Raw genomic sequence first — 24111 nt, forward strand, 5'->3', positions numbered from 1 at the left:
AAACTTTTGGTCTGTACTGTATATGTATGGGGCCTTTAGAAATCATTCACACTGCAATAGCACAAACAGACCCTGCACATACCCCTTATCTATTTGAATACCAGGTACATTTATCTCAGGGATAGGTGGATTACAATCTGATCTATTCGCAAGGACACACTAGCAATATATATGTTAGCAGTAAAGACAACTGCATTCTTTCTAGTCTCCACACCCATCTCTGTCAAAGTACAATTAGTGCAGCTCATTACTGTAAAGTATTCGATTTCATGTATTCTTCTTGTTTTACACAGAGCAGATGACCAAGAAGAGAACTTGTGAAGATCAGTCCTGAACTTCTGCATAACGTTAGTCCTGGTTATACTCGTAAAAGGTAGGAAAGAGTGATGATCACTGGGTCTTCAGGGCAAACAACAATAAGGGGGTCACTGCAACTCATCAAATAGCAATAGGCTGTTGGAAGAACTAAGCAGAAAGTGTGAAGGGATAGAAACATAATGGTGCTGAAAAAAATGGGGGGCAACGTTAGGCGGAATGGTGCGAAAATACTCAGCTGATTTTCCACAACATATTTGCTTGAGATTGCATTTTACAATGTTAGCATAGTGAATGAGATTTTAAGAAATCTCATGCATGTGGGCAGCACGGCTCAGTGGTTAGCAGTGTAGCCTTGCAGCGCTGGGGTCCTGGGTTCAAATCCCATGAAGGACAATATCTGCAAGAAGTTTGTATGTTCTCCCCGTGTTTGCGTGGGTTTCCTCCGGGTTCTCCGGTTTCCTCCCACACTCCAAAGACATACTGATAGGGAATCTAGATTGTGAGCCCCAATGGGGACAGTGAGGATAATGTAAAGCACTATGGAATTAATGGTGCTATATAACCCAGTAAAATAAATAAATAAATATGCTGCAAAATATATCTGTAAGTATATTTATAAGTGTACATGAGCTTCAGGTTTGAGAATCAAAGCACATCCATTTATACTGAAGATAAAGGTGTGAATTTCACCCTTTGCATCTAAAGGTGAAATGTGGAGCTCCTTCACTGCTACGTTGCAATGATATCTGCAGCAGTAAATGCCATTGCGGATATTGCTGTGGCATCAACAATGTGGGAACCCAGTATAAAAAAGAAGGCTGCAGTCATTGCAACAGTGATCAATATGTTGATATGTTCATTATCATCAGTCTGTTATCTCTACTATGGCAGCTACAGTCAGTCAGGTGGGGGAGGAGAAGAGAGCCTGAAGGTCACTACAGTGTCTTCAGCACTGCCAGTCTCACAGAAGAAGCAGTCCATATAACAGAGCGTGGAGGGGACAGCGCAGCACTCTGTGAGTTCATGCAAGTATAAGGCTGTGTGCCCACGATGCGTTTTTCAAGCGTTTATGCTGCGGAATTTCCACAGCAAAAACGCTTGGTAATCCGCCCCCCATGGTCCCCAATGACAAGCCGCACTTTCAATGCCCATGCTGCGTTTTTTTCCGCAGCGTTTATGCTGCGATCAAAAATCCGCAGCATGTCCATTAATTTTGCGGAAGCGCGGCGTAATCGCTGCCATTGACTTGCATTAAGACGCATATAATCCGTGTCTGTACATTTGTACTCACGGATTATATGCGTTTCAATGTGCGGATGGTACCAAGTTCTGGAGGAGAGGAGACTCTCATCCAGACCCGGGTACCATTGTACCTGTAAAAAAAAGAATAAAATAAAAAATAAATATTATATTCACCTTCCGACGGCCCCCGGTCTCCTTCCCTGTGCTTGCGGGCAGGACTGAAGGACCTGCGGTGACGTCACAGTCATGTGACCGCAGGCCCTTCAGTGCAGTGTCCCGCGATATCCCGGCAGACAGGAACGAGCGCAGCAACACACGCCGGGCCATCGAAAGGTAAGTATAGGTTTATTTTTTTTTTTTTAAACATTCTTTCGGTCCCACTATATAAATTCATGCTGTTTGCATGGATTTATATAGTGTGACCTAGTTGTCAAGCACTTTCCAAGTCATGCTAAAATCGCCTGGAAAGCGCTTGTCAATCCACATGCGGAAACGCATGTGAATAACTCTTCAAATCCGCATGTATTTGGCAGGAAAAACGCATGCACAATCTGCATGCGTTTTTTCTGCTTCATTTCTGCAGAAATTTTCTGCTTCATTTCTGCATCGTGGACACATAGCCTAATAGTGTTTAACAATAGGTTGTTATGGCTAAAATGTGTATGTGTGCAATGCTTTTCTCACTAATGAGTATACTATTTCCAATTAGACAATGGTGACCATTGCTTCTTTATTTTTCCCATTTAAGGGTAAGGACTCACTAAAGACCCCCATACAAAGTTGGCTGGCTGAATCCACAGATATTGGTGAGATCAGCCAACGGTCTAATCTGTATCAGGGCTTTCCGACTCTTCCCTGACAGAAGATGGGGAGAGAAGGACCCGGCCTGTTAAATTTCAGCATCCAATCCTTTTGTTCTCCCTAGAAGGGATGGACCCCAGTCAGAGGCCTCTGATACAGCCAAATCAGATTTCAAGCTTTGCACTGAGGAGGGGCAACACCAAAATAAGATTCTGGTTTGGCTTTTAGCCTAAGTCATTAAAGGGGTTGTCCATTACTTTAGATTAGCCCCCTAATGTATCCCCCGGGGCCCCTAAGGATTTTTGTAATTAGCTTATGTTGAAGATACTGCCTGTGAGCGGCGCTATCACTGGCCGCTCACAGGCTTCACATGACCCCCGGCTGCAGCCGGCTCTGACATCCGCTGACGTGACGACAAGTGCTGGCAGCAGCTGGGGGTCTCTGTCTTCCGCATTCCACCGGTGGCTGCTGGGTTGTGGGCGGGGTTATTCCCCTGCGTCACACCCGGCATCCACCGCGCGCTCGGCCTCTCCCCATTCATTGGGAAAGCGCGCGATGGATGCTGGGTGTGACGCGCCCACAACCTAGCAGCCACCGTGGGGACCCCAGCGCTGAGTCACGCCTCACTTGTCGTGACGTCAGTGTGGGGTCACGTGATGCCTGTGAGCGGCCAAGGATAGTTTACAGATATATTTCCATGTTCAAGAATATTAAAAGGCAAAAAGTAAAAGTCATCTTTTTTTTCAGGAAAGATGACATTACTATTACAAAAATAGTAAATAATATAAACAAAAAGTGTGAAAAAACTATAATAAACACATTTAATACATTTTATGTTAACGGTTTTGTGAAATTTATTTTACCCATTAACTTATAATCAAACTTTGTAAAAATTACACATTGTGGGTTCTGTAACTGTAAAATTTCTAGAAATTCCATGGCACGCAACTACAATCACATTCTTGTGTATATTTCATTCAGTTCACAGCTCAGTCAATAAAACTCCACCTAAATTCACTTGTGTACCTGCTTGCCTCAGATACAGACATTATAGCCATTTCTCATTTACAAATCTGCGCAAAGATGGCCATGCACATTAGTCTAAAGTTGATCACATGGATGATTTTACCCATTGTGATCTTGTGTTTTAGACGACCGACTGTCATAGTGAGCTGTGTTTAAAAATATTACCCTTAAGTAAGTAGTCCATGAAAGATCTTTTATTGAAAGTACGTACGTTCCCAAAAATACCTTTCATCCTGTAATGGAAATTATGGAATATGACAGGTTAAAGTCCCACGATGAGCTTTTGGTGAATTTTTGATGCTGCAGATTTTCTGCACCATTTCTGCACCCATTAAGTAAAATAGGTTACTGGCATTTTTCAAAAATATGCAGCATAAAAATCTCACCAAAAACTCACTGTGAGAATGTAGCCTAAAGGTATGTGCCCACGTAGCGTTTTACAAGCGTATATGCTGCGGAATTTCCGCAGCGTAAACGCTTCAAAAACGCATGGTAATCCGCCCCCATGGTCCTCACTGACAAGCCGCACTGTCAATGCCCATGCTGCGGATTTTTCCGCAGCGTTTATGCTGCGCTCAAAAATCCGCAGCATGTCCATTAATTTTGCAGATACGCAGCGTAATCGCCGCCATTGACTTGCATTGGACCGTGTGACATCCGCATCACTGCATCTGCACAAGCGGATATCACACGGTTCAATGTGCGGATGGTACCCAAGTCTGGAGGAGAGGAGACTCTCATTCAGACCTGGGTACCATAGAAACTGTGTTATCACTGCCGCGTCCGCTCTCTTGCAATGCTCCCGCTGTTGAAAAGGACCTGCCATGACGCCACTGAGTCATGTGACCCATCACATGGCTCAATGACGTCACCGCAGGTCCTTCACACCACCACGAGCCGCCCAACACACCGGACGCGGCGGAGAGAACACCGGGAGGACAAAGGAAGGTAAGTATAAACTTTATTTTTTTATTTTTTACCATTTTATTCTTTTTTTTTAACTAACTTGGTCACACTACTATAAATCTATGCCCGTTGCATGTATTTATATAGTGTGAACAAGTTGTCAAGCACTTTTCCAAGTGATGCTAAAATCGCTTGGAAAGCGCTTGATAACCCGCATGCAAAGACGCTTTACAAACGCTTCTACCTGGCGGGAAAAACGCATGTAAAATCCGCATGCGTTTTTCCTGCCAGGGAGAAGCGTAAAAAATATGCAGCATTTCTGCATCGTGGGCACATACCCTTAGGGTATGTGCACACATTCAGTATTTGCAGCAGATTTTGTCTGCTGCAAATACTGGAGTGTTGGCAGGAAAAACGCCGCATAGAATATGCACATTTTTGCCTCATTTTTTTGCCTGCGTTTTTTATACTTTTTTTTCCCTATTAATTTGAATGAGTGAAAAACACGGCAAAAAAACTGAAAGAATTGACACGTTGAAGGTTTAAATCTGCAAAGAAAAAATAAGCAGCATGTGGATGAGATTTCAGAAATCTTATTCACTTTGCTGGTACTGTAAAAAGCTGAGTCTTATCCACAGGAGAAAGGTCAATTGACTAACATGAAGACATCTCAAAATCCACTAAAAACTTTAAAAAATTCTGTACTTTCTACACAATTATTGACTTATCTCTTTTTGTATAAAACAGTGATTGAGTTCAGCTACAGCCATGTGGTTCCTTGCATTAGCATTGTTGGGTTTGGGCCTCCTGTACAGATGGTACAGACAGAGACAGATACTGGAGAATCTCTCAGACAAATACGTCTTCATTACCGGATGTGACACTGGATTTGGTAACCTGCTGGCCAAGCAACTAGATAAACGTGGAATGAAGGTTCTGGCAGCTTGTCTGACAGAGAAGGCGGCTGAAAATCTGAAGAATGAGACATCTAGTAGAGTGCAGACCATCGTCCTTGATGTCACTGATAGTAAGAATGTCAGATCTGCTACTAAGTGGGTCTCTACTATAGTGAAAGATAAAGGTAAAAATGATATTCAAAAATCTCATGTTCAAAGTAATTTCAAACTTTCTTAAGCTTCATATACAGATACAATCATATTAGTCATTTGTGGGATATGGATGCTGAATACACTGACAGAACAAATGTGTCACAGCATCACTATCTTCCCAAAAATTTTTGCAAGTGTGTAAGTATACTCACTGCTAGCAGTCTTTCCTGGTTTTCAGGGCTGCTCAAGTCTTCTTCTCACTTATTGTATATGGCTTCTCAGCCAGAAAAGTTTGGAGAGTGTCCGGTGAGTGTCATGCGTTTTTTTTTCTCACCTAGTCTAACTTAGCATCCGTATGCCATGTGCGTGCTGTGCGTGTTTGCGTTTTTTCCCTCACCTAGCATCCATATGACATGCGTATGCAATCCGTATGCAATGCGTTTTTAACATCAGCTTTTACATACAGTAATTCTCTGTCATTTCAAGCTAGGTTTCGAACTAATAAAACTCTTATATACAGATATAGATAGATACACATAGATAGATAAATTGAATAGAGAGATAGAAAGATTTCATTGAAATATATAACTAGTGCAGTGCGTGTGTCGCTTACTGTAAATGTATGTAGCTATTAATTAAATAAATTAAAGAAAAAAAATGCCATGGGGTCCCCTATATTATTTTTAACTAGCTGAGGGAAAGCCGACAGCTGGGGGCTATTTATAGCCTGGGAAGGGGGTAATAAAAATGGAGCTTCCCGGCTATTAATATCAGCTCACAGCTGTCTACTTAGCCTTTACTGGTTATTAACAAGGGGTGACCCACCAAAAAAAATGACATGGAGTCCCCCTATTTTTAATAACCAGCAAAGTCTAGGCAGGCAGTTGTTTTTAAACAATGTTTTATTTGAAAGAAAGAATAATTTGCGATCCCCTGAGGTAATGTCTGTATACTTTTTTTTTTCTCACCTCCTGACCAGGAGCTGTGATATGATCAGACCATGCTCCTGCACAGTCAGACACAGCCATTACACAGTACACAGCAGGGGCACATTTACAAGATTATCTCAGCACAGGAACATTTTATTTAAAACACATCCAATTGTGGAAATTATTATTATTCCAAGATCCATTGATTAAAATCAACTTTTGTTCGTTGGAAAACCCCTTTAAGTCTTAGAATGTGTACTAACCTCAATGCAATGGATTCTTTGTTTATAGAATGTCCAACCAATCAGTTGACTTGTGTCACCAAAAGTGCTTTATAAATCTTATACACTATAAGACACCACAAAAAGCCGTCGGTGCTCACTCAACAGACCAGTGTTCAGTTTCATTCAAAATCAGTTCCGGATATCTCGCTGTGTGATGTCACTTAAGAGACAAATAAAAACACAGACCATAAATTATCTTACGCATTTTGGAAAAACCATCTTCTTTCCCCAAGGATTCTGATGGTCTGCGCATTGTCCCTCATTCATACGGATTATTGATTAGAATGCTAGATCATCCAAATTAATAGAAAAGAAACCTCATTGAAAGATGCGCCAAATACATTAACAAGTGCAGGCCACTTAATGAATATGACGCATCTTATTAGTGTCGTGCGTCTCCTTGTGCCTCTCCAGAAATGTTACTTTAGTCAAAGACTAGAGTAACATTTCTGACATAATGTATTTCGCCATTTTTAATTAATTAAGTCTCCGAAACTTTTCAAAGTGTTTATGACAGTTTATGTTCTTAGTTTACACTGTCAGTTTATGCTGACAGACAAGTTTTAACAATATTTCATGATTGGATTGATAGAAACAAGTAACTATCAGTGCAATGAATGATCTGACTTCATAGTAACCATAGCATCTCATTCGGGCTCCTTTCATTTTCCAGGTCTTTGGGGTCTGGTGAACAATGCAGGCATTGGGATTCCAGGAGCCACCAATGAATGGCTGACTACAGATGACTTTTTGAAGGTTCTGAAAGTAAATCTATTGGGAGTTATTGATGTGACGCTCAATATGTTGCCGATGATAAGGAAAACAAAAGGACGTCTTGTGAATGTAGGCAGCGCGGCCGGCAGAATCAGTATTAGTAGTGGAGGATATGGCATGTCAAAGAATGGAATAGAATCCTTTTCAGATAGTCTACGGTGCGTATCCTCTTAGGTCCTATCGTCTTTTGATGCAAACAATACCATAACTGTAAATAAATCCAATACAATGGATTCCTCTAGGTAGCATTTAATCGCAATGGGATATGCTGAAGGTATATATAATGAAGGTATATTCATTAATATATATGGGACTGAATGCATTTTGGGCCATAGATCACCATGACCATACAGCGGAAATGTTGTCAACCACCCAGCACATAAAAAGTCATCAAGTCTAAAAAAAACATTCTAAATCTCTAGTGTATTTTAAAAAGAATATTAAATTATTGTATATTTAAACTTTTACATTGATGAGTGCAACTGGCTTGTGTATGATTTACAGTTAATAGCATAAATAGCACTAACAGGGATGCACTGGAATTTTAATGCACAGCCAATAGACTGAGATAATTCATTCATAGACAGTTATGGCATATTTATGCTTAAAATGTCTGATCAATTGGGTTCAACCCACAGAAATACTTGTAGGTTTCTAGGCCAGTCCTGGAAATAAGACTTTCCTGTGCAACACTAGATACATTTCTTCATATAGAATGGAACATTTTAGGTGTGCCCTGCGTTCCACTCTGTCCATCACAAGTGGCATGGGCAGCAGACTTTGGGACGCTGAGCTAAGGGTATGCATTACACATGGAGTGCATTGCTGGCAGGATATTTCTAGAACTTTATAGCTGTCTCACTCCAACCACCCATATTGTGGACATGTGAACATTTGTGTATCACTTCCATTAATCACGCATACTATATTATCCCTATTGATGTACACATCAATATTACCCCTGACGAAGCTGTGCAAGCAACAAAATGCATGGGGCATCTTGCTTTTTTTGTCCTGCCTCCTCCCCATCTCCAAACTAATATTTTCTATTTCATCTCTTAGATTGTTCGGTATTGTATGATCTTTTTTAGGTGCATGTTATTTGCATACATATGGACTACTCTGTGTCTGAATTGCTTTTTACCAAATAGTTATTTTAAGTTTGTACTGGCACTTTCATGTATATTTGTGTGTCTGATTTTGGGGTGTTGCAGGTATTAAGTGGGTAGCCTTGTTGTAGACATAGGACAAGCAGGAGGGGGGGCAAAGATTATTTGTTTGTGTTTCCCAGGACCTTATACATGCTTTTAGAGAGGACCTGACACCAGATCAAATGTGGACAGATTTTGCTCTTATTTTAGCTGCTCCCCTATAAAAGTGCACCTGTCAGCAGGATTGTGCTCAGTAAACTACGTACACTGTCAGGTGGGCAACATTACACTTATTAAAATGATACCTTGATTGATGAAATCTGTCCTGTGGTTCTTGTGTAATCGTTACTTTCAGTTTGGAGATAATGATGTGCTTGTGCTCCGGGACAGCCTGTGGGGGGCACTCTATCTGGTGCTCTGCTTACTTATTCATCTGTATGCTCTTATGACAGGTCACTGTACCTTCAATAACCGGCCTCCTATTTTAACTAGTCCTGCACTACTAGATGCATTATGTAAAATAAGAGGCCAGTCAGTGAACGATCAGTGAGCTGTCATAAGAGCATACAGATGAATAAGTAATCAGAGCACCAGAGAGCGCCCCCCACAGGCCGCCCCAGAGCACAGGCATATCATTATCTTCAAACTGAAAGTAAAGATTACACAAGAACCACAGGACAGATTTCATTAACCAAGGTATCATATTAATCAGTGTAATGTCACCCACCTGACAGTGTATGTAGTTTTACTGAGCACAATCCTGCTGACAGGTGCACTTTAAGCTTTTTGATTTTTTTTAAATCCGACATATGGTTCCAGAGATATCAACTTTTTTATTTAGTGCTAATTTTTATCGTCTTTCCAAGAGGGCGTAGCTCACAGGATTCTCTGGGGGGTGTCTTTAAGTTGCTCTGTATTACCCTGTGAGCCACGCCCCTTTGTAATGAACAAAAAAAATAATTTAAAAAAATTTAAAAAAGTAATACTCAGGGGAGCAACAAGAATAAAATAATAGCAAAAACTGCACAATTTGTACCAGGTCCTCCTTAAAGGGGTTGTCCAGGCTTGAGGCTGAAGTCTGCAGTCACTCTATGACTTGAATCCAGACTGCATGTAAACTGCGCGATGTGAAAATTTACAAGTCTGCAGACACATAAAATGACTGCAGACTTGACACCCAAGCCTAGACAACCACTTTAAGCGTTTTTAATAATGTGTTTTGTGAAGAGTCTTTTGCAATTTTGTACATTATGTGTTAATAAAGAATTAAAATCCACTTGTGGATTTGCACTAGTGTTTAAGATGTCCCACTTTGTTATTTGTATAGCTAAGTACAAATGCTTCTCACTCAATTAGAATATAATCAAACAGTTAATTTATTTCAGTTCTTCAATAAAAAAAAGTGAAACTCATATATAATATAGAATCATTACAAACAGAGTGATCTATTTAAAGTGTCTATATCTGTTAATGTTGATGATTATGGCTTACAGAGAAAGAAAACACAAAAGTCATTATCTCAGTAAATTAGAATAATTAACAAAAAACACCTGGAAAGGCTTCCTAAGCATTTAAAATGGCCCCTTAGCCTGTTTCAGTAGGCTCCACAATCATGGGGAAGACTGCAGACTTGACAGATGTCCAGAAGGAAGTCATTGACACTCTCCACAAGGAGGGTAAGCCACAAAAGGTCATTGCTAAAGAAGCTGGCTGTTCACAGAGCGCTGTATCCAAGCATATTAATGGAAAGTTGATTGGAAGGAAAAAGTGTGGTAGAAAAAGGTGAACAAGCAACCGGGATAACTGCAGCCTTGGAAGGAATGTTAAGAAAAGGCCATTAAAAAATTTGGGGGAGGTTCACAAGGAGTGGACTGCTGCTGGAGTCATTGCTTCAAGAGCCACCTCACACAGACGTATCCAAGACATGGGCTACAGGTGTCGCATTCCTTGTGTCAAGCAACTCATTACCAATAGACAACGCCAGAAGCGTCTTACCTTGGTCAAAGAGAAAAAGACCTGGACTTTTGCTTAGTGGTCCAAGGTGTTGTTTTCAGATGAAAGTAAATTTTGCATTTCATTTGGAAATCAAGGTCCCAGAGTTTGGAGGAAGACTGGAGAGGCCACAATCCAAGCTGCTTGAGGTCTAGTGTGAAGTTTCCACAATCAGTGATGGTTGGGGGAGCCATGTCATCTGCTGGTGTAGGTTCGCTGTGTTTTATCAAGACCAAAGTCAGCGCAGCCATCTACCAGGAAATTTTAGAGCACTTCATGCTTCCCTCTGCTGAAAAGCTTTTTGGAGATGGAAATTTCATTCTCCAGCAGGACTTGGCACCTGTCCACACTGCCAAAAGTACCAATACCTGGTTTAAAAACAACAGTATCACTGTGCTTGATTGGCCAGCAAACTCGCCCGACCTTAACCCCATAAAGAGTCTATGGGGTATTGTCAAGAGGAAGATGAGAGACACCAGACCCAACAATGCAGACGAGCTGAAGGCTGCTATCAAAGCAACCTGGGCTTCCATAACACCTCAGCAGTGCCACAGGCTGATTGCCTCCTGCATTGATGCAGGAATTGATGCAAAAGGAGCCCCAACCAAGTATTGAATGCATTTACTGAACATACATTTCAGTGGGCCAACATTTTGGATTTTAAAAACATTTTTCAAGCTGTTGTTATAAAGTATTCTAATTTACTGAGATAATGACTTTTGTGTTTTCATTGGCTGTAAGCCGTAATCATCAACATTAACAGAAATAAACACTTGAAATAGATCACTCTGTTTGTAATGACTCTATATAATATATGAGTTTCACTTTTTGCTTTGAAGAACTGAAATAAATTAACTTTTTGATGATATTCTAATTTAGTGAGAAGCGCTTGTAAGATAAAGACAACCATAAAGATCTACAGTTAAGATTGACACATATTTGGTAATTGTGGTATAAACTGTACTCTTCTTTTTCAGCCGTGAAATGCTTCCATTTGGAGTAAAAGTTTCTATCATTGAACCTGGCTTTTTTAAAACTGAATTGACAAATCCTGAGTTACATAAGAAAAGTATTAAACATTTATGGGATCAAGCATCAGAAGAAGTCAAGAAAAGTTATGGACCAGAGTATTTCAATAAAAGTGAGTATGTTTGGCCTAGTACATGTTTGATAGCGTTACATCCTCATGATCTGCAAACTATTTGAGAATATGAGATTTTTTTTGTCTACTAAAACCAATATTACTATGTAATGCAAAGAATGCTCTGAGAAAGGGTCCTTATTCTCAAAGGACAGAATCCTATCATGTTCTCAACACTAAATATACAAATCAATGTAGCGGTATCATGGATGTAGTGCCTTGAAAAACTATTTCATATCCTGTGAACTTTTCCACATTTTTTTCACGTTACACAAACTGAAATGAAATTTATTGGAATTTTATGTGATACAAAGTAGCAAGCGTCTGTGAGGTGTAACTGAAATGATACACTGCGTTCTAAATATTTTAAGATATAAATCTAAAATCTAAATAATATTGCCCAATTGTGACCAATTGCCTCCAGAAGTAACATAATTAGTAAATTGAGCCCACCTTTGTGTAATTTATCCTCAGTATAACTACAGCTGTTCTGTGAAGGCCTCAGCAGTTTGTTTGAGAACATTAGGAATCAAACAGCATCATGAAAACCAAGGAACACACCAGAGAGGTCAAAAATAAAGTTTTGGAGAAGAGTAAAGCAGGGTTAGTTTATACAGATAGCTCAATCTCTAAACATCTCATTGAGCACTGTTCAATCCATCAACCAAAAATTGAAGGAATAGAGCAGAGGTGTATCTAGGTTTTACAGCACAAAGGGCAAGAATTCAGATTGGCGGCCTCCCCCTATCCCAAGCACATATGCGATTTTCACACTTACAGTCACGTGCCGATGAACTGCTCTTCCTAATTCTCTCAAAGTTCAGTGAAAAACTGAGAGAAGCAGGAAGTAAAGCTCATTGTCACGTGACCGTAAGTATGGAAATCACATATGAGTGAAGTAGCCATGTGATGACTGATGGAACGTGCAAGCAGAGCTGAATCCTGACAGTGAACATATTACACACTGTTAGGATTGGGCATGCTATAGTGCTTCATTTTATAAGTAAAGGATTGTCCAGGTTTGAGATGAAAGTCTGCAGTCACTGAATTCTGAATTGTCACAGCGCATGCACTGCACGCTTTTAGGATTCTCCTTTGCAGGTGGCACGAGTGGACTTTCATGTGAACAAAAGTACAGTACAGGCCAAAAGTTTGGACACACCTTCTCATTTAAAGATTTTTCTGTATTTTCATGACTATGAAAATTGTACATTCACATTGAAGGCATCAAAACTATGAATTAACACATGTGGAATTATATACGTAACAAAAAAGTGTGAAACAACTGAAAATATGTCTTATATTCTAGGTTCTTCAAAGTAGCCACCTTTTGGTTTGATGACTGGTTTGCACACTCTTGACATTCTCTTGATGAGCTTCAAGAGGTAGTCACCGGAAATGGTTTTCACTTCACAGGTGTGCCCTGTCAGGTTTAATAAGTTGGATTTCTTGCCTTATAAATGGGGTTGGGACCATCAGTTGTGTTGTGCAGAAGTCAGGTGGATACACAGCTGATAGTCCTACTGAATAGACTGTTAGAATTAGTATTATGGCAAGAAAAAAACAGCTAAGTAAAGAAAAACGAGTGGTCATCATTACTTTAAGAAATGAAGGTCAGTCAGTGCGAAAAATTGGGAAAACTTTGAAAGTGTCCCCAAGTGCAATTGCAAAAACCATCAAGCGCTACAAAGAAACTGTCTCACATGAGGACCACCCCAGGAAAGGAAGACCAAGAGTCACCTCTGCTTCTGAGGATGTTTATTCGAGTCACCAGCCTCAGACATCGCAGGTTAACAGCAGCTCAGATTAGAGACCAGGTCAATGCCACGCAGAGTTCTAGCAGCAGACACATCTCTTCAACAACTGTTAAGAGAAGACTTTGTGCAGCAGGCCTTCATGGTAAAATAGCTGCTAGGAAACCACTGCTAAGAACAGGCAACAAGCAGAAGAGACTTGTTTGGGCTAAAGAACACAAGGAATGTGTCACGGGTGTGTCGCCACGAAGATCGTCACGATTACACAGCCTGACTTCTCGCAGCTGACTTTTTGGTGCTTTGTGTTTTTCGGCAGTGAGGGAGTTAATTCTCTCTCTCTCTGTGCTAGACGAGGTCCAGCCTCGCCCAGCTGCAATCAATGCTGCTGTAGTGAGACTCCTTCAAATGCCTGCTGGTCTGTTAGGGAAGTGCCGGTGAAAGCATTTCATGCAGACTAACAGAGCGGATCGTGGTATTTGGAGTTTCAGAGATAAGTGTATTCGGAGAGTTTTTTCCCTTCCTCGCTTTATCATTTATCTCCTTTCCCGTTGGTGTTCCCTCTGTTGTAGTTGTGTAGTTTTTGTATGCAAGGTGGTTTTGGTTTTTCCCTTGTACTGTCTCGTTCGTCTAAGTACTGTGTGTGGGCATATTATTACTTGTCCCCCTTTGTTGTGATCGGGGTCCTTCTCAGGACTAGATTACTTAGGTGCAGGGATCCTCAGGAGGTAGGGGTTACGCTGGCGGCCTGGACCTCTGTACCTTTAACAGTACCTCCAGGTTGAGGGATTAGTCAGGGCCCCAGCTTAGGGTCAGCTTAGGCCCCCTACCTCCAGTATACAGAGACAGCGTGACATTTTCACCGACCACTTAGTTTTTCTCCAGCTACCATGGATCCAGTAGCCGGTCTAGCTCGGCAATTGCAGAGTTTGTCCATGGAGCTGGCGGACGTTAGGTCCAAGGTTTTGTATCCTCAGGAGCAAGCTGGACCAGAACCTAAAGTAGCTCTCCCTGACAGGTTCACTTGGGGGCGGGACAAGTTTTTTGTTTTCCGGGAGGCATGCAAGTTGTACTTTCGGCTGCGGCCTCGGTCATCGGGGAGTGAAGAACAAAGGGTGGGAATTGTCATCTCGCTCCTACAAGGGGACCCACAATCTTGGGCGTTCTCTCTTCCCCCGGGCTCCCCGGCTCTCCAGTCAGTGGATAGGTTTTTCGCTGCTCTGGGACTCGTATATGATGACCCAGATCGGATCTCCCTTGCTGAGTCTAAGTTACGTAGGATTCAGCAGGGAGATCGTCCGGCGGAGGAATTCTGTTCGGAGTTCCGTAGGTGGGCCACGGACACCCAGTGGAATGACCCGGCTCTTAGGAGCCAGTTTTGTCAAGGTTTATCCGACAAATTACAGGATGTGTTGGCACAGTATGACTCTCCCGCATCACTGGAAGCCGCTATGGCCCTTGCTATTCGCGTTGACAGACGGCTTCGGGAGAGGTGCGGGATAACTCTACCCCCTGTGATGACTCCACCTCCTACAAGGTCCCCTCATATGGTGGTTCCCCTGGTCAGTCCAGAGGAGCCTATGCAATTAGGAGGGACATCATTTCGGGGGAGGGGACCGGTGGTGCGCCATAAGACAGGAAGGTGTTTCTTCTGCGGGAGAAAGGGACATTTTATTGGGGGGTGTCCATCCCGTCCCTTGCAGAGTGAAGAGTCATCGGAAAACTGTTGATCCCAGGTTGTGTGGTGGACGGCAATCTGGGAGTAGGTATTTCGTCCCTAGGTTCGTCTCAGTTTCTCGTACCGGCGGAGGTGGTGGTGGGTACGAGAACTGAGAGGATATCTGTTCTTCTGGATAGTGGGGCCGGGGCTAATCTGGTTGATGCTCGGTTTGCCCGGGTTCAAGGTATGCGATTGAGTGAGTTGGCTAAACCCATCCCCATATTCTCGATCGATGCCAGGCCTCTCGGTCAGGGAAGTTTTTTGCAAGCTGTGCATGACGTAAAACTTCAAGTGGGGGCGATACATAAAGAACTGTTGTCTTGCTACGTGTTGGAGGGTCTTCCCACTCCTATAGTGTTGGGCCTTCCTTGGTTAACTAAGCATAACCCGGTTATTAATTGGCAAACCAGAGAGATAAGCCAATGGAGTAAATTCTGTAATAAAAACTGCATGAACACGGTCATCGGTGCGGTTACTCCTTGGGTCTTACCTCCATTTCTGGCGGACTTTGAGGATGTATTCTCGGAGAAAGGGTGTCAGGAACTACCTCCTCATCGCGAGTATGACTGTTCTGTAAAACTGCTCCCTGAGGCCAAGTTACCTAAAGCTAGGTTGTATAACCTTTCTGGTCCTGAGAGGCAGGCCATGAAGGATTATATTTCAGAAAGTCTGGCTAAGGGGCATATTAGACCTTCATCTTCACCGGTGGCTGCGGGGTTCTTCTTTGTTAAGAAGAAAGATGGAGGCCTACGCCCTTGCCTGGATTTCCGTGAACTTAATCGGATTACGGTCCGAGATCCGTATCCGCTCCCACTTATTCCCGATCTCTTTAATCAGATCGTGGGCGCCAAATGGTTCTCTAAGTTGGATCTCAGGGGGGCGTACAATCTGATTAGGATGAAGGAGGGGGATGAGTGGAAGACGGCGTTTAACACTCCGGAGGGGCATTATGAGAACCTTGTCATGCCATTTGGTCTGACTAATGCCCCGGCGGTGTTCCAACACTTTGTTAATGACATTTTTCGCCGCCTGGTGGGACAGTTTGTTGTCATATATCTGGATGATATCTTAATTTACTCGCCAGATCTGGTGTCTCATCAGGAGCACGTTAGGCAGGTGTTACAGATCTTGCGGGATAATAAACTGTATGCCAAATGGGAAAAGTGTGTGTTCGCCGTACAGGAACTCCAGTTTTTAGGCTTCCTGGTTTCAGCGTCCGGTTTTCGTATGGACCCTGGGAAAGTGCGGGCAGTTCTTGAGTGGAATCGGCCAGAGAATCTTAAGGCACTACAACGTTTCCTGGGGTTTGCTAATTATTACCGGAAGTTCATTCGTAATTTCTCGTCCATGGTTAAGCCTCTCACAGACATGACTAAAAAGGGGACGGATTTTTCTAGGTGGTCTGACAAGGCTTGTCAAGCATTCTCCTCCTTGAAAAAATGTTTTGCCTCGGCACCCATACTCATTCAACCTGATGCGTCACAGCCATTCATTGTAGAGGTAGACGCTTCCGAGGTAGGGGTGGGAGCAGTATTGTCACAAGGTTCGTCCCCTGGTAAGTGGCATCCGTGCGCCTTTTTCTCTAAAAAATTGTCGTCCGCTGAGAGGAATTACGATGTCGGCAATAGGGAACTCTTGGCCATTAAGTTAGCTTTTGAGGAGTGGCGCCATTTTTTGGAGGGGGCAGTCCATCCGGTCACCGTCATCACCGATCACAAGAACCTGCTATATCTGGAGTCCGCGAAACGTCTGAATCCCAGACAAGCTAGGTGGTCATTGTTTTTTACCAGGTTTAATTTTGTTGTTACATATCGTCCTGGGTCAAAAAATGTAAAGGCGGATGCCTTATCTCATAGTTTCCCTGGGGCCGGGAATACGGACGACCCGATTCCTATCCTTCAGGAGGGGGTGGTGGTTTCGGCAGTATGCTCTGAGCTGGAGGAGGAGGTATTGGAGGCTCAGGGGGACGCCCCTGTTGGACCTCCGGGGAGACTGTTTGTTCCAGATCAGTTGCGACAAAAGGTGATCGAGGCACACCATAACTCAGTTTTTGCAGGACACCCGGGGAGTAAAGCAACTGTGGATCTCCTCTCGCGTCGGTTTTGGTGGCCTAACTTACATAAGGAGGTGGTAACTTTTGTCGCGTCCTGTGGGGTTTGTGCGCGCTCTAAGACCTCACATACCCGTCCGTCTGGGGCCCTCTTACCTTTGAAGATCCCGGAGCGTCCTTGGACTCATCTGTCTATGGACTTTATTACGGACCTCCCTCCGTCTTCGGGTAAAACGGTCATACACGTTGTAGTGGACAGGTTCAGCAAGATGGCACATTTTATCGCTCTTCCTGCTCTCCCTAATGCTAAAACTCTTGCGCAGGTGTTCATTGGGGAGATTGTGAGGCTTCACGGGGTACCCTCCGAGGTGGTGTCTGATCGGGGGTCTCAGTTTGTGTCCAAGTTCTGGAAGGCGTTTTGTGCACGGCGGGGGATGCATTTGTCGTTCTCATCGGCTTTTCATCCTCAGACCAATGGTCAGACGGAACGAATGAACCAGAGCTTGGAGACATATCTCCGGTGTTTTGTGTCAGAGAACCAGGAGGACTGGGCTTCTTTCTTACCTCTGGCAGAGTTTGCTCTTAATAATAGGCGGAGCGAGTCCACTGGTAAGTCCCCGTTTTTTGGGGCATATGGTTTTCACCCCCAGTTTTGTACTTTCAGTAGGGGGGGCTCTTCGGGGGTTCCTGAGGAGGAACGATTTTCCTAATCACTCGCTTCAGTATGGAGAGGGGTGCTGAAGAATCTGAATACTATGGGGAACCGATACAAACGTATGGCTGATAGGAGGAGAGTGTCTGGTCCGGACCTTAGTGTGAACGATCGGGTATGGTTGTCTACCAGGAATATAAAACTTAAGGTTCCCTCCTGGAAACTGGGTCCCAGGTTCATCGGGCCATACAGAATCAGTTCTATAATTAATCCGGTGGCATTCCGTCTTGACCTCCCCCCTACGTTTAAAATTCACAACGTGTTCCACAGATCGTTGCTTAAGAGGTATGTGGCGCCGGTGGTACCGTCACCTTTACCTCCCCCTCCAGTGGTGGTCAATGGTAACTTGGAGTTCCAGGTATCGAGGGTCATCGATTCACGCTTTAATCGCCGGTCCCTTCAGTACCTGGTTCATTGGAAAGGGTATGGTCCTGAGGAGAGGATGTGGGTTCCTGCGTCGGATATTAACGCAGACCGATTAGTTCGGGCCTTCCACACGACTCACCCGGATAAACCTGGCCCTGAGGGTCCGGAGGCCCCTCGTAGAAGGGGGGGTACTGTCACGGGTGTGTCGCCACGAAGATCGTCACGATTACACAGCCTGACTTCTCGCAGCTGACTTTTTGGTGCTTTGTGTTTTTCGGCAGTGAGGGAGTTAATTCTCTCTCTCTCTGTGCTAGACGAGGTCCAGCCTCGCCCAGCTGCAATCAATGCTGCTGTAGTGAGACTCCTTCAAATGCCTGCTGGTCTGTTAGGGAAGTGTCGGTGAAAGCATTTCATGCAGACTAACAGAGCGGATCGTGGTATTTGGAGTTTCAGAGAGAAGTGTATTCGGAGAGTTTTTTCCCTTCCTCGCTTTATCATTTATCTCCTTTCCCGTTGGTGTTCCCTCTGTTGTAGTTGTGTAGTTTTTGTATGCAAGGTGGTTTTGGTTTTTCCCTTGTACTGTCTCGTTCGTCTAAGTACTGTGTGTGGGCATATTATTACTTGTCCCCTTTTGTTGTGATCGGGGTCCTTCTCAGGACTAGATTACTTAGGTGCAGGGATCCTCAGGAGGTAGGGGTTACGCTGGCGGCCTGGACCTCTGTACCTTTAACAGTACCTCCAGGTTGAGGGATTAGTCAGGGCCCCAGCTTAGGGTCAGCTTAGGCCCCCTACCTCCAGTATACAGAGACAGCGTGACAGAATGTACATTAGACCAGTGGAAATCTGTGCTTTGGTCTGATGAGTCCAAATTTGAGATCTTTGGTTCCAACCACCGTGTCTTTGTGCGACGCAGAAAAGGTGAACGGATGGACTCTACATGCCTGGTTCCCACCGTGAAGCATGGAGGAGGAGGTGTGATGGTGTGGGGGTGCTTTGCTGTTGACACTGTTGGGGATTTATTCAAAATTGAAGGCATACTGAACCAGCATGGCAACCACAGCATCTTGCAGCGGCATGCTATTCCATCCGGTTTGCGTTTAATTGGATCATCATTTATTTTTCAACAGGACAATGACTCCAAACACACCTCCAGGCTGTGTAAGGGCTATTTGACCAAGAAGGAGAGTGATGGGGTGCTACGCCAGATGACCTGGACTCCACAGTCACCAGACCTGAACTGAATCGAGATTGTTTGGGGTGAGCTGGACCGCAGGGCCAACAAGTCCTAAGCATCTCTGGGAGCTCCTTCAAGATTGTTGGAAGACCATTTCCGGTGACTACATCTTGAAGCTCATCAAGAGAATGCCAAGAGTGTGCAAAGCAGTCATCAAAGCAAAAGGTGGCTACTTTGAAGAACCTAGAATATAAGACATATTTTCAGTTGTTTCACACTTTTTTGTTAAGTATATAATTCCACATGTGTTACTTCATAGTTTTGATGCCTTCAGTGTGAATGTACAAATTATCATAGTCATGAAAATACAGAAAAATCTTTAAATGAGAAAGTGTGTCCAAACTTTTGGTCTGTACTGTATGTGAATTGTATAACTCGGGCCACATTACAACTAGATGTGTCCGGCCTCACTCAACTACTTTTCATTGAGTGAGCCACGCATGTCTAGTCGGTACGCATTGTGAAAAGTCAGAAGTTTGCAGTCACATAGAATGACTGCAGACTGATCACAAGTTTGGACAACCCCTTTAGTGCTCCTAAAATAAATAAAAGCTTGAGAATTAGTCTGTACCACAAAATTTTTTTTTACATCCTGGTACCTTATAGATGAGGTTGTCTCTGATTGGAGTCGTTCTTTTCTTTTCTTCTTCATCTTGTCAAGACACCATGATGATTTTTCCCATTCACACCTGCAGACTTCCATCTTCTACGATCTCCTGTGTGGCAGAGCAGATCAGTGATTATTTTCTCATGCCTATTCAGCATGAGAGAACAATTGCAGCAAGCTGCTATTGGCAGCGAGACTCAGCTCATTCTCACTCATACAAGTCTATGGGTGCGTGTGAAACATCGGACGGCATTCGAATGTCATCCCAATGCAGTCCGATTTACACCGAGGCAGGCAATGAAGGAGATGGAGAAATTATTTCCTCCGTCTCCTCCGCACCTGTGCTGCAATTCTCGTACGCGAGAGGATCGGAGCACAGAGCACTGACACTTGGCTCACGCTCGCAGCAGAGATGAAGACGTAGTCAAGTGTCATTAGCATATCACATCCGTTGCCATACGCTACTGTGATTCCAGCCTTAGTCGTGTAGTAGTGGGGAGGGAATAGCTCCCCTTTGGCAATAAAAAGGTTAAAGAGGATGCTTCAGGCAGTTAGATCTCTCTGAGCTGAAGTTAGCTCCAGTTAAGGGGTTAGCTGTGATAATCCAGCCAGTAGAGTAAAGGGGAACCCAGTGCTATGGTTGAGCATAGAATGTGAGTAAGGCTTTGTTTATAATATATTTCCTTGTGGGCTGTAGTATTGGTAACCGGCCACAAGATGCCACTGTCCCGGATGCAGATGACAGGTTAGGTCTGCCAGTAGTATTGCAGATATTTAGGACAATGAGGGGGTTAATTGTGTGTCAGGACAGCCCATAGAGGGTGGGCACTGTAGGAAACCTTTGCTTAATTTAAAGGAACAGGAAGTGATAAGTCCGTAAGATATAGTACTTGGAGCAGTACGGGCAGCCTCGGTATAGTGGCTGCTAGGGCAGACGTGAGCACCGTACTCCAGTCAGTAGCATCACCAGAGTGAAAATTCCCTCCACAAGAGTCCCCTTAGCCGGCCGGAGAAACTCAAGAGAGCTATTGAGGACCCGGGGGCACATTCTGTCTGCAGGCTGCAGAGGAAGCTAGGACTCAAGTCTAGGACGTGGGGAGAACTAGGATCCAGATATACTGTCACTGGTGAGGAAGATTCTTTAGGGCTAGAGAACAAGGCAACAGAGATGCTTCACTTAAAGAGGGAACCAGGGCTGAAGTTGTATCAAGTACCTGTGGGAAAGATGACAACCCGTTCGGCCTTATCCATTATAACTGCCTGTAAATATTGTACATATTCCCCTTCCCCAAGTAAAGTCACAGTTATTGTTACGAACCTCGTGTCCTCTGAATTTATTGCTGCCCTGGTTCCAGAAGAGAAATGCCTGGAGACAGATGTGACCGGCTGGTCTGAAGTAAGTGGAAGGCACCACATACACTGCAGCACATCAGAGGGAGGACACACCTTGTCTGTAGGGTGCCAGAGCGAGCAGGGGCCACAGTTCGCCCACAACTACCTCGCTGGGGAACCTTACAGTCGTATACTCCACAAATCTGGCCTTAATGGAAGAGTGGCAAAAATAAGCCATTTCTGAAAGCAAGCCCTGTTTGCAGTTTTCAAAAAGTCATGTAGGGGACACAGCCAGCATGTAGAAAAAGGCGCTCTGGTCAGATAAGACCAAAGTAAGCCATTTTGTAAAATGCTATATGTTGCAGAAAACTAACACTGCACATCACCCTGAAAATACCATCTTCACCATCAAACATGGTGACAGGAAAGATAGTTGATGGGAAGATAGATGGAGCTAAATGCAATGCAATCCTGGAGGAAAACCTGTTAGAGGCTGCAAAAGACTTGAGACTGGGGCATAGATTCACCTAAAAGCAGGACAATGACCCTAAACATACTGCGAGAGCTACAATAGAATGGTTAGATCACAGCATATTCATGTTTTTGAATGGCCAAGTCACAGTCCAGACCTAAATCCCATTGAGAATCTGTGGCAAGACTTGAAAATTGAGATTTCCACAGACGCTCTCCAACCAGTCTCACTGAGCTAGAGCTAGTTTGCAAAGAAGAATGGGCCAAATTTTCAGCTTCTAGATGTACAAAGCTGGTAGAAACATCCCCCAAAGTCTTGCAGCCAGGTCCCTCAGCTCCTTTGCACAATTGGTTGGCAACTTGACTTCAGTGACATTACTGTCTAGGCCTTTAAAGCCTGGCTTAGGCTGTGGCACACTGACTTAGCGTTCAGGAATTTGGTGTCCAAGCTACTCCCATGGATTTCTTGAACCCTAATGCCCAATGACAAACACAGATCTGCTATATTACTGGGCAAATCTGCTGTGCCACTGGTCTGCCTTAGACTCTATGGCAAACCGAGCTTTGCTACATTGCTGGGTAACTGTACCACACTGCTGGTCAGCTTAGCCTTGTAAATTGTAATAAATTAAGCTCTACTATATCACTGGGAACCCCTACTTCTCACTATGCCAATTCTGCCTTGAACTCTGTGACAAACCTAGCTCTGCTATCTCGCTCTATTGTTTTCATTGAACAATCCTTTTAATACTGAGAGACATAGTGAAGTGGCAGTAGACCGAAAATTCAACCTGACTGCTTAGCTCATGTTGAATTGAAGTGGAGCAAGTTGGTATGGTTTTATGTATTACTGCACCTTTTAACAATAGAATATGTTTAAGGGTGCAGTCAGACTGCCGTATTACTCACGCGAGGATTGTATCGAAATCCTCGGACTGGTAGTCGACTCTCCTAATCTGAGCATGACAGCTGCATAGAAATACATGCTGTCATACTCAGGTCAAGAGAGTAGACGGCCAGTCCAAGGAATGAGATACGATCTTCGAGCGAGTAATACTGCACCCTAAAACTAATAAATTATTCATACTTGTCTGTTACGTGACCAGACCTCAATGCATTGGTCTATAATCTCACCTTTCCCAGCAACATCTTTATTACTCTCTACGTCTCAACACAATAACATACTGTTTTTATTTATATTTTAGGTTATGGCTTTGTGGACGCCATGGCGTCGTTCTGCTCCACAAAGTTGTCGCATGCTACAGACTGCATGGAGCATGCACTGACAGCAGTTCACCCCTGGACACGTTACTCTGCTGGATGGGATACTAAATTAATTCTGCTCCCACTCTCATATATGCCTACTGTTCTCACAGATTTCCTTCTAACCATGGGACAGCCCAAACCAGCCCAAGTGTTCTCATCTTCGTCAAAGTAAAAAAAAAATCACTGACTGATCATTTTGAATGAGATTTTACGAAAGAGCAAATTTGCAGCTACGGCTTTCATGTCTGCAGGCTGTCAATTTAGGCTGCGGATTTTTACAACAGGTTTTTATAGCAGATTTCAATCTTTCCAATGCAAAGGGCCAAAACTGAAGTAAATTCACACACAAATAGACATTATCCATTTGTGTAGATGGCTTATGGCATGTTCCAAAAGTACTGTCTTCTTAAAATGTTTCCATACATACAGACCATGTATGGATGTCATATGGCTTCATACTAAGTAGTCTTATGGCTTCCGTTCACTGTGATATAAGCTCCATGCATAAACACTGGCATCGTTTATAAGCCTCTTCCTGAAACAGGATTGTTGGGCAAGTGACGTACACCTCTATGTGCGCTTCACCAGAAGTCCTACTGCAATCCCTGCTGTAGTAAGATTTGTGGCATAGCGTACAACGCTGCTCGTTATGAATTTGACGGTCACAGTCTAGCCCCAGCTTCACCCATTTCAGCAGAAGTGGGATAAACTGGCATGACGAGCCAGAAGTCACAGAATTTAGGCCCAGCTCCAAGTTGCGCCGAAATGTTGAGACTTTTCAAAGCTTTAATGGCAGAATTCTGGCGTGAAAGCTTTGATGCATTGGGCGCCATGATTGTGTCAATAAGCTTTTATGACTATCCATAAGCAATAGCCTTCACCTCAAAAGTATATTATAGACAACATATTCTTTCCTGCTACATAAATATTGGTTACAAAAGATCAATGTCTGTCAGTGTCATTCTCACTCTACCAGGAATGTGGAGTCA

General features: G+C 43.5%; 1 protein-coding gene across 1 annotated transcript; it reads left to right on the forward strand.

Annotated features, from left to right (window-relative positions):
* Positions 1–290: 290 nt before the first annotated feature.
* Positions 291–23294, forward strand: LOC141245105 (retinol dehydrogenase 7-like). Its single transcript, XM_073669046.1, has 6 exons — positions 291–373; positions 1210–1333; positions 5041–5374; positions 7229–7487; positions 11450–11613; positions 23062–23294. The coding sequence occupies exons 3-6, from the start codon at positions 5062–5064 to the stop codon at positions 23292–23294; spliced, it is 969 nt and encodes a 322-aa protein (XP_073525147.1). The 5' UTR covers positions 291–373; positions 1210–1333; positions 5041–5061.
* The last annotated feature ends 817 nt before the right edge of the window (positions 23295–24111 follow it).

Source organism: Phyllobates terribilis, unplaced genomic scaffold (assembly GCF_046119375.1).
Source record: "Phyllobates terribilis strain yellow unplaced genomic scaffold, ASM4611937v1 Scaffold_2__4_contigs__length_985480577, whole genome shotgun sequence".
Lineage (NCBI taxonomy): Eukaryota > Metazoa > Chordata > Amphibia > Anura > Dendrobatidae > Phyllobates > Phyllobates terribilis.